General features: G+C 47.1%; 1 protein-coding gene across 1 annotated transcript in view; it reads right to left on the minus strand.

Annotated features, from left to right (window-relative positions):
• The window catches only part of LOC146064789 (uncharacterized), a 382419-nt gene that overhangs the window by 304864 nt on the left and 60212 nt on the right, over positions 1-17343 (minus strand). The window contains exon 3 of the mRNA XM_083178664.1: positions 11480-11539. Within this exon, the coding sequence (XP_083034790.1) occupies positions 11480-11539 (60 nt within the window). The remainder of the gene's footprint in view (positions 1-11479; positions 11540-17343) is intronic.

The raw sequence follows: 17343 nt of genomic DNA on the forward strand, positions 1-17343 counted from the left end.
ACTGTATGGTGTACCTAGTGTATACTTCAGATAGGAGAAACAACAGTGAGGTGCTCTATCTGATCTGGATTGGAGTGTGGATTCCTCTATGTGTGTGAATATATATATATATATATATATATATATATATATATCCTTGTTGTGAGGATAGCACTCTCCACTTTCATATGCCAACAGCCAGGGTGCCAATGCCAGAAAGCTACCACACTCCAGGTACTTCCATATCACAGGACTTGCTTGTAGCTTTTTACTAAGTCACCTTAATTAGTGCATAACAGTGGGTACAGGTCTGCCTATATATAGGCAGACACAAGTACACTACACAAGTCGAACTTTTCTTCTTTCAGTTTTTAAAGAAATGTAAGCATTCAAGTCCTTTGAACAGCATGTGATGGTATATATTAACCTAGATTTCAGTTGTTACAGAAAAAAAAAGGAGGGGGTTTATACAAGGAGTAATGGGTTAAGAAAAGCTGTTTTGCAGCAATGGAGTTATAGTGTGCATTAAACATTTCATATACTGTAGGTGTCCAACTTATGTTGATTAATTGTTTAATGATTAATTGTATCAAAGTAGTGTTGGAACAGACTGTTAAGTGCCATCCATTTAAAACTAGGTACTCAGATTTGGGGGCCCATTTATCAAAATTGTAAAAAAATATGTAATCAAATGATAATAACGATTAAATTTGCATTGCGATTTTCCTTAAAATCGCATGAATTTATCATTATTCACCTTGCAGGACAGGGCTTGCGAAAAAGCCCTGTCTCTGCGAATCCAGCTGCCTGCTCTCCCCCGTTATTGGCATGTATTCAATGCCGGTGCGAGCAGCCGGCGAGGGGGTTAAACTGCGAGGATCGCAGAAAACCAGTGATCCTCGCAGTTTAACCCCCGCGCCGGCCGCTCGCACTATGCAACGCTCCGGGGGAATCCTCGCCGTCACAGAACGGCGAGGATTCCCCTAAACTGCGAGAGCCGCGGCTAGTGCAGCAAACTCGCTGTAATTAGCCTCGATTCTCGCAGCTTTTGGAGGCACATACGCAAATTCTCCCTCGCTCAAAAAACGTAGTGAGGGGGAATTTGCGTATAAGGGGGGTCAGTTGAATACTGACAGGGTGAGCGGTGACTGCGAGCAAAAAGTCCTGCGAGCAAAAAGTCCTGCTTGCAGTCACCGCTCGCCCACGGCTTTGAATATATGCCATTATCGCAATGCGATGGCCTTTTAATCATACTGCACATGCGCAGCTCATAGAACGTTGGACAGCCGGCTTTTACTTTCACTTTCCCCCGGCGTGTCCTGTGTAGCTCCTTGCTAGTAAAGCAAGCAGCCAGGACTGGAGCTGGGGAAGCTGATCGGAGGAGAGGGCTAGGTGCTTCACTAAAGTTCTTTAATAAAACTGTGTAAAGAGGTGAGCTCTGTATCCAACATCCGCTCCTGCTTTTATTAGTATGGGGGAGAGATCCTTGCAGCCCCGTCCCTCCCCAGTGCTGCTGTCGTAGATGGGGGAATGTACAGCAGCCAGGAGCTCAGGCAGGAGAGTCCCTGTGTACTCCTGAAGAATCAGTGGGCTCCGCTGCCTGCGCTGGAAGTGCTGCTGTACAGTGATGTCCCCGGCAGCAGCGAGGAGGGGGATAGAGGGGGGGAAGACAGGAGAGAGAGACGGAGATCACCTGCCCATATGCGTGTAACGAGCAGGAGCTGGCAGCTGCTTGTAAATCAGAGGAAGGTTCTGTGCTCCTCTTAAATATATGTGTGCTCCAAGTCCTGCTAAACATTCCTGTCCCTGACAGCAGCGACCAGAGGGAGGGAGAGAGGGAGGGGGGATACAGGGGAGACAGGGTAGACATGGAGCTGCAGGAATCTCTAACCCCAATACAGTGCACGGAGGCAGACTAGATTACAATAATAAAAGGTCTCTATTCCCCTGAGACTGAGGGGTCCATGTAATAAACATACACATAGGGGAGAAAAGAGGAAGAGGGGGCTGCTATAATAGGCTGATAGCACATATGTAGACACACAAACAGGGATAACTCCACTAAGAAGTGGCGATATTATCACACAGGACCCTTCCGAATTTATTTTACAATTGAAGTTTAATAAATATGAGTAGATCACATTTCCCATTATGTTTATGTGAAATGCGATCTACTTTCTAAAAAAATGCGATAAATCGGTTTATGAAGAGAAATTTGCGAAAACCTCTACAATTCATAATTAGTACATTTCAGTGAAACTAAAATAATGTTAAAAGAGTGCGAAAACACCCGTTTTCACATTATTTTAGTAAAAATAATGTTAATAAATAGGCCCCTTTCTGAGTACCTAGGAAAATATGATGCTACTCTGATGTTTATGAAATACTGTACTTCTGATTGCACGATGTATACATAAAGATTATTGAAAATAGTGTGGAGGAGAGAAGAGAGAACATTTCCCCAAAATGTTCTATTCTTTGGTCACAATCAGTTGTTATGAAAACGGTTGCATGAGGGAATTTACACACTGGGCAGCATTAGGACTTCCTTTGGGTGTGGTATGACACACCGACAGTCGGGATTCCGACAGTCATTTCTCCAACGTCGGAATCCCGACTGCACAGCGGGGGGAGCGAAACGAAGCCCCTTGCGGGCTCGCTGCGCTCGCCATACTACGGGCACGGTGGCTCGCCACCTATTTTATTCTCCCTCTATGGGGGTCGTGGACCCCCACGAGGGAGCAGTCGGGATTCTGACGTCGGAGCAATGACTGTCGGAATCCCGATTGTCGGGGGAGCCGTCCGGCACCCCTTCCTTCACTATGTGCTCTCTCCATGCTGCAGATTATGAGAGACCCTCTGGTCCATCTCAGTGCTAATTTTACTGATTGAGAGATGGGTTTTAAAGAGAATAATCAGACCCCTATGTCCTTACTGGAATTTTTTCTCTGGCTAAAAGAGCCATTTCATTAAATTGGACAACATCTACATCCCCATTTTGATGTCAGCAAAGTCTCTACTTCAAATTTTGTGCTTTTATAGGAAGACCTTGTTAACAGCTCTTGAAACTGGGGTCCCTGCTTTTTTTTTTTTTAATAAGGCTTTGATGTTGAAAAACATTTGAAGTTACAGTACATCAAGCGCCTGTAAGATTTTTGTGGACTGGATGGCCCAGTACTAAGCTGGTTCAAACTATTTCTCACTGGCAGATCACAGTATCTGGAGTACACTCATCTTTATCAGTGCCACTGCCATGTGATGTCCCAAAATGTTCTATACTATCCACCATGCTTTTTGCAGTGTACATGCTGCCACTTGGTGAAATAATTAGGCGCCGTGGCCTGGTCTACCACTGCTATGCAGATGATACACAACAGTACTTGTCCTTTGCTCTGGGCACTGAGAATCCAATAACCACCCTAAATGGCTGTCTAGCTGAGCTCCAAGAATGGATGAGTGCAAGTTAGCTGAGACTGAATTCTGATAAAACAGAGGTCCTAATGATAGGGCCTTGACATCAAATGCGAGCATAGCCAACCAACCAACAGGACTGGTACAGAAATACAAAACTCTGATCATGTGCGGAATCTTGGGGTGGTGCTGGATGGTGGTTTGACACTTAAATGACACTTAAAATCAGCCACAATCAAATCCTCATTCTGGAACATAGCCAGAATCAAACACTTAATTCCCCCTGAAGATCTGCCAAAAGTCATAAACGAATTTCTATCATCTCGATTGGATTACTGTAATGACCTCTACCTTGACATCCCAGCAAAAGAATCGCACCGGTTACAGCTGGTAGAAAACACAGCTGCCAGGCTGTTAACCAACCAGCCCCAATCTAGCCACATAACTCCCATTATCTACTCCCTTCACGTCATTTTATTCGTCATAAAATGACGAATCATTTTAAATATTAACTTTTCAAAGCACTACATGACCAAGGCCCAAGGTAACTGAAGCTGATTCTGATTCCATACTGTCCCACCCAATTACTGCAATCTGTAGATGGACTTTTAGCAGTACATAGAATGTCCCTTAAGTCATCTGGGGGTTGTTTTTAGCCATGCAGCTCTGACTATGGAACTCCCTTCCCCACACAGTTCGAGAAGCCCCCACTCTAGAATCCTTCAAAAACAGACTCAAAACTTTCTTATTTATTATAGCATTTCCTTCATTTTATTAAGTATTGTTTATGAAAAGCTTTTCTGTACTTCAGTGTTCCTGTACTGTATTACATTCATTCTGTTAAGAGCCTTCAGTCCTATTGATGAAATAGCGCTACATAAATAAAATTATTATTATTATATAAACAAACGTCTTGTGGTAACAGGTGTTCTGTTTGTGGTTGAAGCTGCTTTCTGTATATTGATGGCTGCTTACAGTACCTTTGGTGAAAGGTGCATGATTTGGACTTTTGCTTAAAAACATATTCAGCTCCTTATATCTCACTCCTTTTTCTGTTTTTATTTGTTGTTTATATATTAGGTTTTTGTATATATTCTAAATTTGATATCTTTTATTTTTTAACAATTCTTCCTCTACTTCTACATTCCTTCTACATTAGATATTGTGATTGCTGTCCATGAAATATATTGTGCTTGCTTGTCCCGCTGTTTTGCGAAATAATAAAAAAAAAAATATTTTCTACAGTAAATAAATTTATTCCATGTAAAAGGACTCCCGGGGAGCTGTCAAGGAAGTCCAAGTAAAAGTGGGATGCGATACATCACAGGTGCTAAAAAGCACCCGCGATGTTCCAATGATGGCTAAACATACGATTTATCTTAAAAACCTCCAAAATCAAAACGGATGTCAAACAAATCCGATTTGGCTCGATTTTGATCTGTCAGGTGAAATAAAGAAAAATTGCACAAATGTATGGAGCCTTATTTCTGAATTTAGCTGTAATTTCATACGTACATATTTTCCCATATGTCCAAAGTTAAATATTTAGTCTAAAATTATAAATGATCCAGAGGTAGAGCTAATTACTTCACTTGTGATTCTGTGAGGAGACCTGGAGTTGAGGAGATCTGTGAATTAACTGTTGGTGGCTCTCGAAGACTGGAGTTGGCTACCCCTGGTCTAAAGTATACAAAGAATCTGAGCCTATACTCATGGTTTTAAGCAATGGTTAAATAATTAGAAACTGGGTACCATGTGTTAAATGTATTCAAAGTTACATTAAAAAATGGGATTTTGGTACCTACCGGTAAATCCTTTTCTCTGAATCCGCAGGGGCCACTGGCGTTCACAATGGGTAATAGAGCTTGGCTTGCTGGGAGCTAGCACACTAAAAAAAAACTTTAGAAAAGACTGGCTCCTCCCCTCTATTACCCAGCAACCCCCAGTTAGGATTTTTGGGGACGAGAGGAGATAGAAACAGAAATTAACAATGAAACAACATTCGAACAACTGATACAACTCTAAACTAGAACTACAACGGGCAGATCCTCCGAGCAGGGCGGGAGGCCAGTGGCCCCTGCGGATTCAGAGAAAAGGATTTACCGGTAGGTACCAAAATCCCATTTTCTCTTTCATCCAGCAGGGGCCACTGGCGTTCACAATGGGGAGGTTCCAAAGTCAATCCCCTGGGAGGGAAAGCTCGATGGATCCTGTAACACCAAACGACCTACAGCAGAGGAAGCTGAGGCAAAGGTGTCAAATTTGTAAAACCTAATGAAGGTATTTACCGAGGACCAAGTTGCAGCCCTGCAAAGCTGCGAAATGGATGCCCCTCTGTGCGCTGCCCATGAAGCGCCCACTGCTCTAGTAGAATGGGCTGACAAAGAAGAAGGTGGCTGCTTACCTACCTGCGTATAAGCCATACGAATTGTGGAACAGATCCACCTGGCTAGGGTCTGCTTGGATGCAGGCCAACCTCTCTTGACCGCGTCATGAAGGACAAACAGGCAGTCCGTCTTCCGCACGGATTTCGTTCTGGTCACATAGATCTTTAATGCACGGACGACATCCAGCAGTGCCGTCCGCCAGATCCCTCTTGAAATGCAGGAACCACGATAGGCTGGTTGACGTGGAAGGAGGATACTACCTTTGGCAGGAAAGCGGCATGCGTTCTTAGTTCTGCCCGGTCGTCGTGAAAAATTAGATACGGCGATTTACAAGACAGAGCGCCCAGCTCTGATACACGACGTGCCGAGGCCAATGCCAGAAGTATGAGTGTCTTCCAGGACAAGTACTTAAGCTCCACCCTCTCAAGCGGTTCAAACGTAGAAGATTGCAAGAACTCTAGGACCAGATTGAGGTCCCAAGGTTCCGTTGGTGGAACAAATGGAGTCTGAACTCGTAACACCCCTTGAAGAAAAGTCTGGATCTCTGGAATCTGGGCTAATTTTCTCTGGAAGAGAACAGATAATGCCGATACCTGAACCTTCAAGGTAGCCAGGCGCAGACCAGCATCCAGACCTGATTGTAAGAACAACAGAATTCTGGATAACTTAAAGGTCCTGAAGGGGCAACCTCGGTTAGCACACCATACCGCATAGGCCTTCCAGATACGGTGATAATGTGCCGCAGAAACCGGTTTCCGGGCCCTCAGCATGGTTGGAATAACCGCCGAAGGTACTCCTTTGCTCCTTAATACCTCGGTTTCAACAGCCACGCCGTTAAACGTAACTGGAGAACGTTGTGGTGGTGAAATGGACCCTGGAGTAGTAAGTCTGGTCGCAGAGGAAGTGTCCACGGATCTTCCATCAGCAGCTGTTGTAGGTCGGAGAACCAACTTCTGCGGGGCCAGTACGGTGCTATGAGAATGGTTTTTACCCTTTTCTCTTTTTATCCTTTTTAGTACCGGACCTAGAAGTGGAAGCGGTGGGAACAGGTAAATGAAGTGGAACCTCCATGGAATGGTGAGAGCGTCCACTGCCATTGCTGCCGGATCTCTTGTCCGAGAGACATAAGTCGGTAGCTGATGGTTTTGACGTGAGGCCATCAGGTCCACCTGTGGAGTCCCCCACCGCTGTGTTATCTGCTGGAAGACCTCTGGATGTAACGACCATTCCCCCGGGTGGAGATCCTGCCGACTTAGAAAGTCGGCCTCCCAGTTGTCCACGCCGGGTAGAAACACTGCTGTTAGGATGACATTGAACTTTTCCGCCCAGCGAAGAATCTTGGAAGCCTCTCGCATTGCTCCTCGACTTCTTGTGCCGCCCTGACGATTTATGTATGCGACGGCCGTCGCATTGTCCGATCTCACCTTGATTGGCTGGTCTCTCAAGATCGTCTGAGCGCTCAGCAGTGCATTGAGAATTGCTCGCAACTCCAATATATTTATGGACAGGCGGGACTCCCATTCCGACCACCGACCCTGCAATCGAAGGTCGAGGACTACCGCCCCCCAACCTCGGAGACTCGCGTCCGTGGTCAGTATTACAGAGTCCCAGACCGCGAACCTGCGTCCTGCCTTGAGGTTGTCCGCGATGGTCCACCACAGAAGGGAGGTCCGAGTCTGGGCTGACAACCGCACTGTCCGGTGAATGAACAGATGTGAGCCCGACCACTGGCTCAGGAGGTCCCACTGTAAGGTTCTGGAGTGGAATCGGCCGAATTGCAGAGCCGGAAAGGCCGCCACCATCTTCCCTAAGAGTCTGATGCAAAGGTGGATAGTCACCTGCCTGTGTCGCAATACCTGAGCCACCATCCGCTGAATTGAAGATGTCTTGTCGTCCGGTAAGAAAATCCTCTTGGCATTTGTGTCCAGAATTAACCCCAGAAATTGTAACCTCTGGGAAGGAATTAAGTTTGACTTCTGAAAGTTCACCATCCACCCGTGTTTGACGAGCATCTGGTAAGTCTGATTGGCATGTTCCAACAACAGTTGGATTGACGGGGCCTTGATGAGGAGGTCGTCTAAATACGGTATGATCGTGACCCCTTCTACTCGGAGGGCCGCGATCATCACGGATAGGACCTTCGTAAATATCCTGGGCGCTGATGACAACCCAAAGGGAAGAGCCCTGAACTGAAAGTGATCTCTGCCCACCGCAAAACGGAGAAATTGTTGATGTGGGATCCATATCGGTACGTGGAGGTAGGCGTCCTTGATGTCCAAGGACACCATAAACTCGCCCGGTTCCAGGGAGTGAATTACCGAGTGAATGGACTCCATTTTGAACCGATGGTACACAATGGATACATTCAGGGACTTTAAGTTCAGGATAGGCCTGACGGAACCATCCGGTTTCGGCACCACAAAGAGGGTGGAGTAAAACCCCTGCCCCCTCTGTTGTGACGGCACCGGCACTACCACCTGAGCGTCTAGTAGTCTTTGTACTGCCGCTAGTAGAGCAATTCTCTTTTGCTGATCTCCCGGTAGAGGTGTTGTTAGGAACCGTCGTGGAGGTCTTTCTGTGAACTCGAGTTTGTATCCTTCTCTTATCAGCTGTCGAATCCAGGTGTCCGAGGTGGTGTCGTTCCACTGAGTCTGAAAGTCTATTAGACGAGCACCCACCTGAGACCTTCCCAAGAAGGCCGGAAGACCGTCATGCCACCGGTTTTGCTGGTGGCTTGGGTTCCTGTCGACGAGCGGTGGACTGTGCTCTAGCACGGCCTCTTCCACCCCGAAAGGACTGCGAGAACCTATGGCCTCTGCCACGAAAGGAATGCTGTTGCGGCCGAAAGGAATTAAAGGAATTAAATGACGGACCAGTGTACTGCCGACGAGCCGGCGGTGCAGCTGACGGTAGAAATGCCGACTTCCCCCCAGTGGCCTGTGAAATCCACTTGTCCAATTCTGGACCGAAGAGTATGTCCCCAGTAAAGGGCAACCCTTCCACTGCCCTCTTGGATTCTGCATCTGCAGTCCAGGAGCGGAGCCATAGAGCCCTGCGGGCAGCGATTGCATTAGCTGAGATTTTGGCCGAAATCTGGGTGACATCTCTTGAGGTTTCCCCCAAAAAGGAAGCAGCTTCCTGGATATGCTCGGCCAAAAGTTTAAGTTCCTGTCTGGAGGTGCCTGCCTCTAACCCATCTCTAAGCTGTTCCGCCCATTTAAGGATTGCTTTATTTACCCAGGCAGAAACAATAGCTGGTCTTAATTGAGTACCTGCTGCAGTGTAGACTGCCTTCAGTGTCGCCTCCAGCTTTCTGTCTGACGGGTCCTTTAGCGAAGCAGCTCCAGGGACCGGCAGCGTGGTCTTCTTTGACAGACGGGATACCGAGGCATCTACTGGAGGTGGAGTCTCCCATCTGGTGAATGCAGAAGCCTGGAAAGGATATATTGTTGAAAAACGTTTAGGGGTAATGAAACGTTTGTCTGGGGTTTTCCAGGGCGCTGCCAACTGATCTTGTCCTGGGAAAGGAAAGACTGCCCTAGGGGAAGGTTCCTTACCAAACAAGTCAAACTCCTGAGGTTCCTGTATGGGATCCTGAGGGATATTTAAAACCTGGCGTACTGCCAGGATAAGGGAATCTACCCCAGAGTGTGTTGGCTCTGGCTTTTCGGGAATTTCCTCAGGTAGCTCCTCCCACTCCTCATCTTCCTCCTCCTCAGCCTCCTCCTGAGGACCATCCTCGTCGTCGGAGGTGATAATTGGGAGGGGCCGTTTGGCCCTAACTACCGGAGTCTTAGGGGCCGAAGTGAGAGTTGTCATAAAATGATCAACCGACCTTGTTAGGGAGGCCGCCCAGGCCGGCTCAGTCCGACGGCTTTCTGCTAACTCAGCTGACAGGTTAGTCATAGCGCCTGTCAAAAGAGAGGCCCACGATGGGGCTGTGCTAGGATCCCCTTCTGTGGACACATGTGAGGAACAATTTGTACATACGGTGCTTCTAGTCTCTGATGACTGAGTAAACTTGTCCCCACATGAGGAACAAGCAAATGCCTTCTGGGCTGCCTTTGTAGAAGACCTGCCCGTCATCGTTCCAGCCACAGAAGTACCAGTTAATGACACACTTCAGACACACCACAGTATAGTGAACAAGCAGGGAGACCAGGGGCTGCTGGGCACCAGAGGGAATCTGCCTAAACCCACAATAAGGAAACCCCTAAAACTCCCCACTACAGTCAGCAAGGAAGGGGTTACCACTGCAGCAAGGTCTTGACCTGCAGCTGTGTGATCCTCTGTATAGGAAAAAACAGCATAGTTTTAAAAGACATGTACTGTTTTGCATCTACAGTACATATAACTTGGCTGCGCCTAGCCTGCCACCTCCAAGATGGCGCCCGCCGCGTGCTCAACCCCACTCTCTTCCCCGCGCGCAGACACCTGCCTTTTTCAGCGTCTCCCTCTCCCCACGCCGGCTCTAGCAGGCGGCCATCAAAGCGCTTAGTAGCGCTAATCATTCCGCCCGCCGGGGAGCACGTGCGCCGCGTCAGAGGGAGAGACGCCATATATCAGCGGTGACAGGCGTCGGAGCTGGAGCGGGGGCAGTCGCGGGGGCGCAATGCGGTTACTTACCGCTGAGGCTGGCTTGCTTCTCCGGTGTATGACGGCCCCTTTGTCCAGGGGCCGCAGGCACACTGAGCACGTCCCGGCAGGCACCTTTAAAGAGGTCCTGACCGAAGTCTGGCTGCTGCCAGGGCGCTTCAGACCCGGACCCAAGCTTTTGAAGAAGCTGGGAAGGGCTGCTTTGAAAGTTTAAAATGAGAGTAATATATAAAAAAAAATAAAGAAAAAATTTATATATATATGTGCAAGTTATGTGGAGCAGTACTCCACTGTGACTAGCTCCCTTGGGCACAAAAATCTAACTGGGGGTTGCTGGGTAATAGAGGGGAGGAGCCAGTCTTTTCTAAAGTTTTTTTTTAGTGTGCTAGCTCCCAGCAAGCCAAGCTCTATTACCCATTGTGAACGCCAGTGGCCCCTGCTGGATGAAAGAGAAATACAGGATATTTTATCCAAGGCCTATACCTTCTCACACCAAATTCACATCTCTTTATTGTATACCATATACAGGTAAGGGTAAGGTGCATTTTTTTGTTCTGGATGTCAACACGGACACCAAAATAGTGCACCGCTGTCCCCTCGCATGGCTGACACCAAAGGCAAACTTCTTACTGATTTAGTGACAAAGCATTATATGTACAAAGCAGTGATAAGGGAGAAGTGAGCCAGAAGCTCATGGTAACCAATCAGCTGCTATGAATCTTATATTATGAAAATTACAGATGTTACTTCAGTGCTTATTGGTTGCCATGGGCCACTTATCCTCTGGCCCACTCCATAAATCTACCCATGACATACTAGAGAGGGCACGGTTATGCAATTATAGGATGTGTTTAGCATTACGACAGTCGTGATGCCAGCAGTCAAAATCCATCCACTGAATCTCAAGCGCAACACCAGTGCCTGAATCCTGACATCATTGGAAATGCAGACACAGGAATCCTGGCAGCCAATGCTCCAATCATAAGTATGCTGGGATCAGAGGGGGTTTTGCGGTTTAGGCACTACGGGGGGGGGGGGGGGGGTGGTAGTTAGGGTTAAGCATGAGTTAGGGAGGGTAGTGTGATTGCGTAACTAAGTATACTTACCAAACCCCTTCGGATTCTAACTGCCGCGGTACGTCTTTTGACTGCCGGCATTCCGCAACTCTGCAATACAAATGTATTCCATAATTATATCTAGTTAACAACTGATACCATTTTGAAACCTCAAGGTCTGAATGAATACCAATGTATATAAAAAATTACAGATCATAACACTCAGTTGAACTAGAACAGTTATTACCCAAAACCACTCAAAAAAGAGTCTCTCTGTATCACATTCATAAGAGCAATGAAAAATTATTCTGACACCTCAATTAAAGAATAAACATAATTGAAATGCAACAGAGATTCCTTTAAGTGGTGATACCATCTGAAAATAATTGATATTAGGGTTAGCTTGGATTTATCAAAAAAAGATCATGCCAGACTAATTTAATTAGCTTCTATGAAGAAGTCAGTAGGGGGTGGACTTATAGAAATCTATTGATGTAATACTCCTTGATTTCACTAAAGTTTTTGACACAGTGCCTCATAAAAGGTTATTAATAAATCTATGTAACTGAGAGGTAGGAGAAACAATTTGTAATTGCCTTAAAAACTGGTTGCACAATCAGGGACAGAGTTCAATATTGGGACCAACGTTGTTTAATGTATCTATTACCATATAGGTAGTAAACCAGACAATAAGAGTGCAATATTTGCGGACAACATGAAATTGAGTAAGGAAATTAACTCAGGAGAGGATGTAGATAAACTACAAAGCGACTTAATTAAAGTGGAAAAGGTGGAAAATGCAGTATAATGTTGAAAAATTTAAAATAATTCATTATGGGAACAAAAATGAACAATCTACTTATAGGCTAAATTGAGCTAATATAGGGAATTCTGCAGTGGATAAGGACTTAGGGGTCATCATACAGTAGTTAATAAATTGAGTAATAGTGCACAATTCTCAGGTGCAGCAGCAAAAGCAAACAGGATACTGGCATGCATTAACAGTGTAATGGATTCAAGAGATGCCAATGTGATAGTGCTTCTTTACAAGGCATTAGTGTGAGACCATACTTAGAATACTATGTTCAGTTCTGGGCACGCACCTTAAAAAGGACATAAATGAATTGGAGCAGCTGCAGAGAAGGGCGACTAAACTAGTAAAAGGTCTCAAATCACTAGAATACAAAGAAAGGCTAACCAGGCTAAATAGGTTTTCACTGGAGAAACAGAGGTTAGGAGTGATATGATTAGTATGTTCAGATAAAGTATTGGAAATCATAAGAAACTGGGAGATGATTTGTTCAGTAACAGGCTTATACTTAGGACAAGCGGGCATGTACTGAGGCTCGAAGAAAATACATTCTGTACTGAATTAAGAGGAGGATTTGTCACCAATAGAGCAGTAAAAATCTGGAAATCATTGCCAGTGGGGATGGTTGCATACATCTTTTGGTATGTATGCCCTTTTATTAAGAGATCTAATAAAAGTACATTTTTAATTTCTTAAAACCGTCTCACCCTATTTGTCATTAAATGGGGGCGTGGCTTGGCCAAGCATGTGAGCGGTAGTACCCTCATAGAGCTCCTCATAAATCCGACAAAAAATCCTTACTCCTGTGCCTTACTAACTACCTGGACTCGTCTAACCCCCTATATACCTCAGCTGGAGCTTGTGGTGCTGTTTGAATTGTCCTACAGCTGACCCGGAGAGGCTTGGTGGTGGGGCCTGCTGGTCCAGCGTGAACGGACTCCGCCATCTTGGGGACCGGAGCGGACGGGGATCAGGCTCTCTGGGATTCTCCCCCCTCTCTGGAGGACAGCCTGGTGACCTGCGCCTCTCCCCTGCCGCTTACCTTGCCGCCCGCCTGAAGACCCGGCGCGCGGCTCCGACGCGCGCCCCATCCCCCTGCTCGGCTGCTCGTGCCTGGAGCAGGTGACTGGACGCGGGGATCTAGCGCCTCCCACACTGACATCCTTTGGAAGGCAGCAGTCCCCCTCAGCGGTCGGTGAGCTGGTGAGTCGGGCCTGTGCGCCCGGTCCGGTGCTTGGCGCCGGTCTAATTGATGGTGGAGGCGGGCGGCGCCATTTTTAATCATCCCTGCGGAGCCTGCCCTGATCAGCCCTGATCCCCTGGTCAGTACTGCGCAACAGAGACCTGCCCTTTATGCACATCCTCCTCTCACAAACTCTCCTCAGCCCATACAGTGCCTTTGGTGCTATCTGAAATCTCTGTGAGACTCTGCCCTCCACTACACCCATTACTCTGCCCTCCATTACACTTGGTGTCTCCCTGATATTGCTTGTGTGACCCTCCACTATACTCAGCACTTGGTGGATGTACCGGTGCTGCAGTGCCCCTGCAGCCCTTGGATATTGCTTCTGTGACCCTGCTCTCCATTATACCCAGCAATTGCTGGGTGGGCATGTGCCTCAGTGACTCTGTGTCTCCCTGATATTGCCTCTGTGACTCTGCCCTCTACTTTACCCGGCACTGGGTGGGTGGGCTGGCGCTGCAGTGTCACTGCAACTCTCTGATATTGCCACTTTGACTCTGCCCTCCATTATACTCAGCACTTGGTTCATGAACCTATGCTCCAGTGGCTTTGTGACTCTCTGATATTGCTTTTGGGACTCTACCCACCGTTATACCCAGCGTTGAGTGAGGGACCCCATGCTGCAGTGGCTTTGCTACCCTCTGATTTCTGTGGCACCCCTGCCCCCCGCTACACCCAGCATTTGGTTAAGGGGCCCGGATTGGAGACTCCCTGCCGTTTCTTCCCCCTGCCATTAATACCTGGCCTGCTACCCCCTCTCTGATATACAGCGGGGGCTGCTGTACCCACCATCCCGAGCCATGGGGAAAACCGGCACCACATCTGGAGAAATACGCCTGCGGCTCCCAATCCTCCTCAGCGCAGTCCTCCCAATCCTCAAACCCCCCTCCATCCCCTCAGACAGAGGAGGAGTCACCTCCTGCTGAAAATCCCATTCAATCCACCCAACAGATCCTTTTAGCCATATCAGCATCTGAACAGAGTCATGGACAAAATTGGCCAGGTCCAATCCGATATCTCCCTCATCCGCCATGATATGCAAAAAGTCAGGGAGAGCGTGGGAGAGGCGGAGCACCGCATATCGGACCTGGAGGATGCAACTAACCCTCTCAAATCTGCGGTTGCTGATCTCACCTCACAGATGTCGGCTGTCAAAACCAAACTATCCGATATGGAGGGGCGTCTACGCCGTAACAATATCCGGTTTGTAGGTCTTCCTGAGAGAGCGGAGGGCTCCTCCCCTGAGAAATTCCTCGAGAGATGGCTTTTGGAGATGTTTACTTCTGAGGACTTCAGCCGACACTTCACCGTGGAGAGGGCTCATCGTTTACCTACCGGGGCTCCGCCACCGGGCGCACCCCCACGCACGTTCATCGCCCGCTTCCTGCACTACAAAGACAGAGATGCGGTGCTCCGACTGGCTCGTGAACGAGGCCCTCTTAATTTTGACAACCAGGTGGTGGCAGCGTACCCAGATTTTGCAGCGGACATCCAGAAAACACGTGCCCAATTTCTCCAGGTCAAGAGGAAGCTGCGCGACCGTCAAGTCCAATATTCTATGCTCTTCCCAGAACGTCTGCAGGTTGTGGCGGATGGCAGCACCCACTTCTTCAATTCTCCTCAGGAGGCTGAGCAGTGGCTGGACCGCAGGCCACAGCGGCCAAACTGACATTAATTTCGTGAGCATAACGGTTCTTATCCATGCTAAGTGGGCCATTTGTCTCTTTTGGCACATTTATTAATGTTTATTTCTGCTTAAGGTCCAGGTAACGTTATCCTTCTTCTGCTATAATCTTTATTCAGCACAGGATATCTATCTCTTAAAGGAGCTCAATGCAAGGAAATAGTTTTTTCTTTTATAGGTGACCACTGGTCTCTATACCCCTAGGTTAACATAGTTTACTTACTGGTTGAGTGGATTTAGTTTTAGCTGTTTATTGGGATCCAAAGTGTATCTAATGTTTGATAGGTATACCGGGAGGGTTAGGGAGTTGGGGATTTTCCTTTTGATGTTTTTACTATTTTTTTTTTTTTTTTTTATAACATAATAATATGGAAACGATGCTCATAAGATGTGCTTATACTGACTACTATGACCATGACCCCAGGCGATGGAGACGCAATTCTGCTACTTTCACACTTGGTTGGGTGGTGCAGGGATGGACAGGGTCTGTTTGAAATTTGTGCTCCCAGTACTACCCATTCTCTCCTACTCTCCAATGATCTGTCTTTCCTCCTTTGGCCTCACTGGCAACCATCTCTTACCCTTGCCTTCCCATATCCTTCTTTTGTCATGTCTCACTCACAGGGTGTAGCGGGGCTCCGCATAGTTGGCTGGAATGTAAGGGGTCTTAATGACCGGTTTAAGCGCTCCCTTGTCCTCTTCGAGATCAAAAGACACGGAGCTGACTTGGTGTGCCTCTCGGAAACGCACCTGTTTGACACTAAGACACTGTCGCTTAAAAAACCCTGGGTGGGACATATGTTTCATTCCACCTTCGCTAATAATGCTAGAGGAGTAACAATACTGATTAAAAAACACATCAATTTACACCTCACCCATCATCAAATTGACCAATATGGCCGTTATATATTCCTTAGAGCCAGCGTTAACCACATCATTATGAATATTCTAGCTATTCCTCCCCCCTATAATAACGATATCCTTAGGAAGGCTGTGATGTTTCTCGCCTCCTTCCCTTCAGCCCCTGTTGTTTGTATAGGGGACTTCAACAATATCCTTGATAAATCTCTTGACAGGTGGACTGGTGCTGGCAACCCCAGCCCTTCCCCCCCTCCCCCCCACTCCGTTCGCCAAACTGATAAACGAACTTGATCTAATAAATGCCCGGAGACACAGAAATCCGAACCAGAGGCAATTCTCTTGCTTCTCGGCAAGACACCAATCCTTATCTAGAATAGACCTTGTATTGGTCTCTCCAGACTTGCTACCTAAAACTACATTAGTAGAATATCTCCAGAGAGGGATATCGGATCATTCCCCTGTGCTTATTACATTGGACCTGATGCCCTCTAGAGGTGCAAGCACCTGGAAGCTTTATCCCTCTTGGCTTACTCTACTGACAGACGGTGATGTGCTTCTTGGGGAGTGGTCGGATTTCCACGTGGACAATGCTTCGTGCACTAACCCTATTATTAGACACGAGACATTTAAAACTGTTATCCGGGGTTCCCTTATTAAAAGAATAGCTATCAAAAAAGCTGGTAGGGAGGAGGAGACTAAGTTAGAAAACCTGTGCTCTCAGAGCGAAAGTACATACCTGAGTTCTGGCCTCGTGGAAGACAAATTAAGGTGGGATGTGGCACGTAAATCATGGACTGACCACCTACTTGATAAGTCCAAGCGTAAACTTCTTTTTTCAGCGCACGCTAGGTACTCCCAATCAGATGTGGGGGGAAGCTATATGGCATACCTCGCCCGGGATGATAGATTATCCGGCTCCATTCAAAAATATGCAATTCACAGGGAGTGAAACATTTCACCACACCTGAGATTGCCCAAATTTTCCTATCCTTCTATTCCTCACTATATTCATCCCGGGCGACATACACTACTTACCAACTGGAGCAGTACCTCTCACGAGTCTATATACCTCCCCTCTCTCAGCAGTCAGTAGACCTTCTGGAGGCAGATATAACGACCTCTGAGATTGAGTCCGCTATTGCCTCCTTCCCAAATAAAAAAGCCCCTGGCAGCGATGGTATATAGAGGTATATAAAAAGTATAAAGATTATTTTGTACCCTATCTTCTACAGTTATACGCTGATCTAGGAAAGGATGGTGCTCTCCCCCCATCCATGGCGGAGGCCATTATTGTAGTAATCCCTAAACCTGGGAAG

This window comes from Crinia signifera, chromosome 1 (genome assembly GCF_055691185.1).
Source record: "Crinia signifera chromosome 1, ASM5569118v1, whole genome shotgun sequence".
In the NCBI taxonomy this organism is placed as follows: Eukaryota; Metazoa; Chordata; class Amphibia; order Anura; family Myobatrachidae; genus Crinia; species Crinia signifera.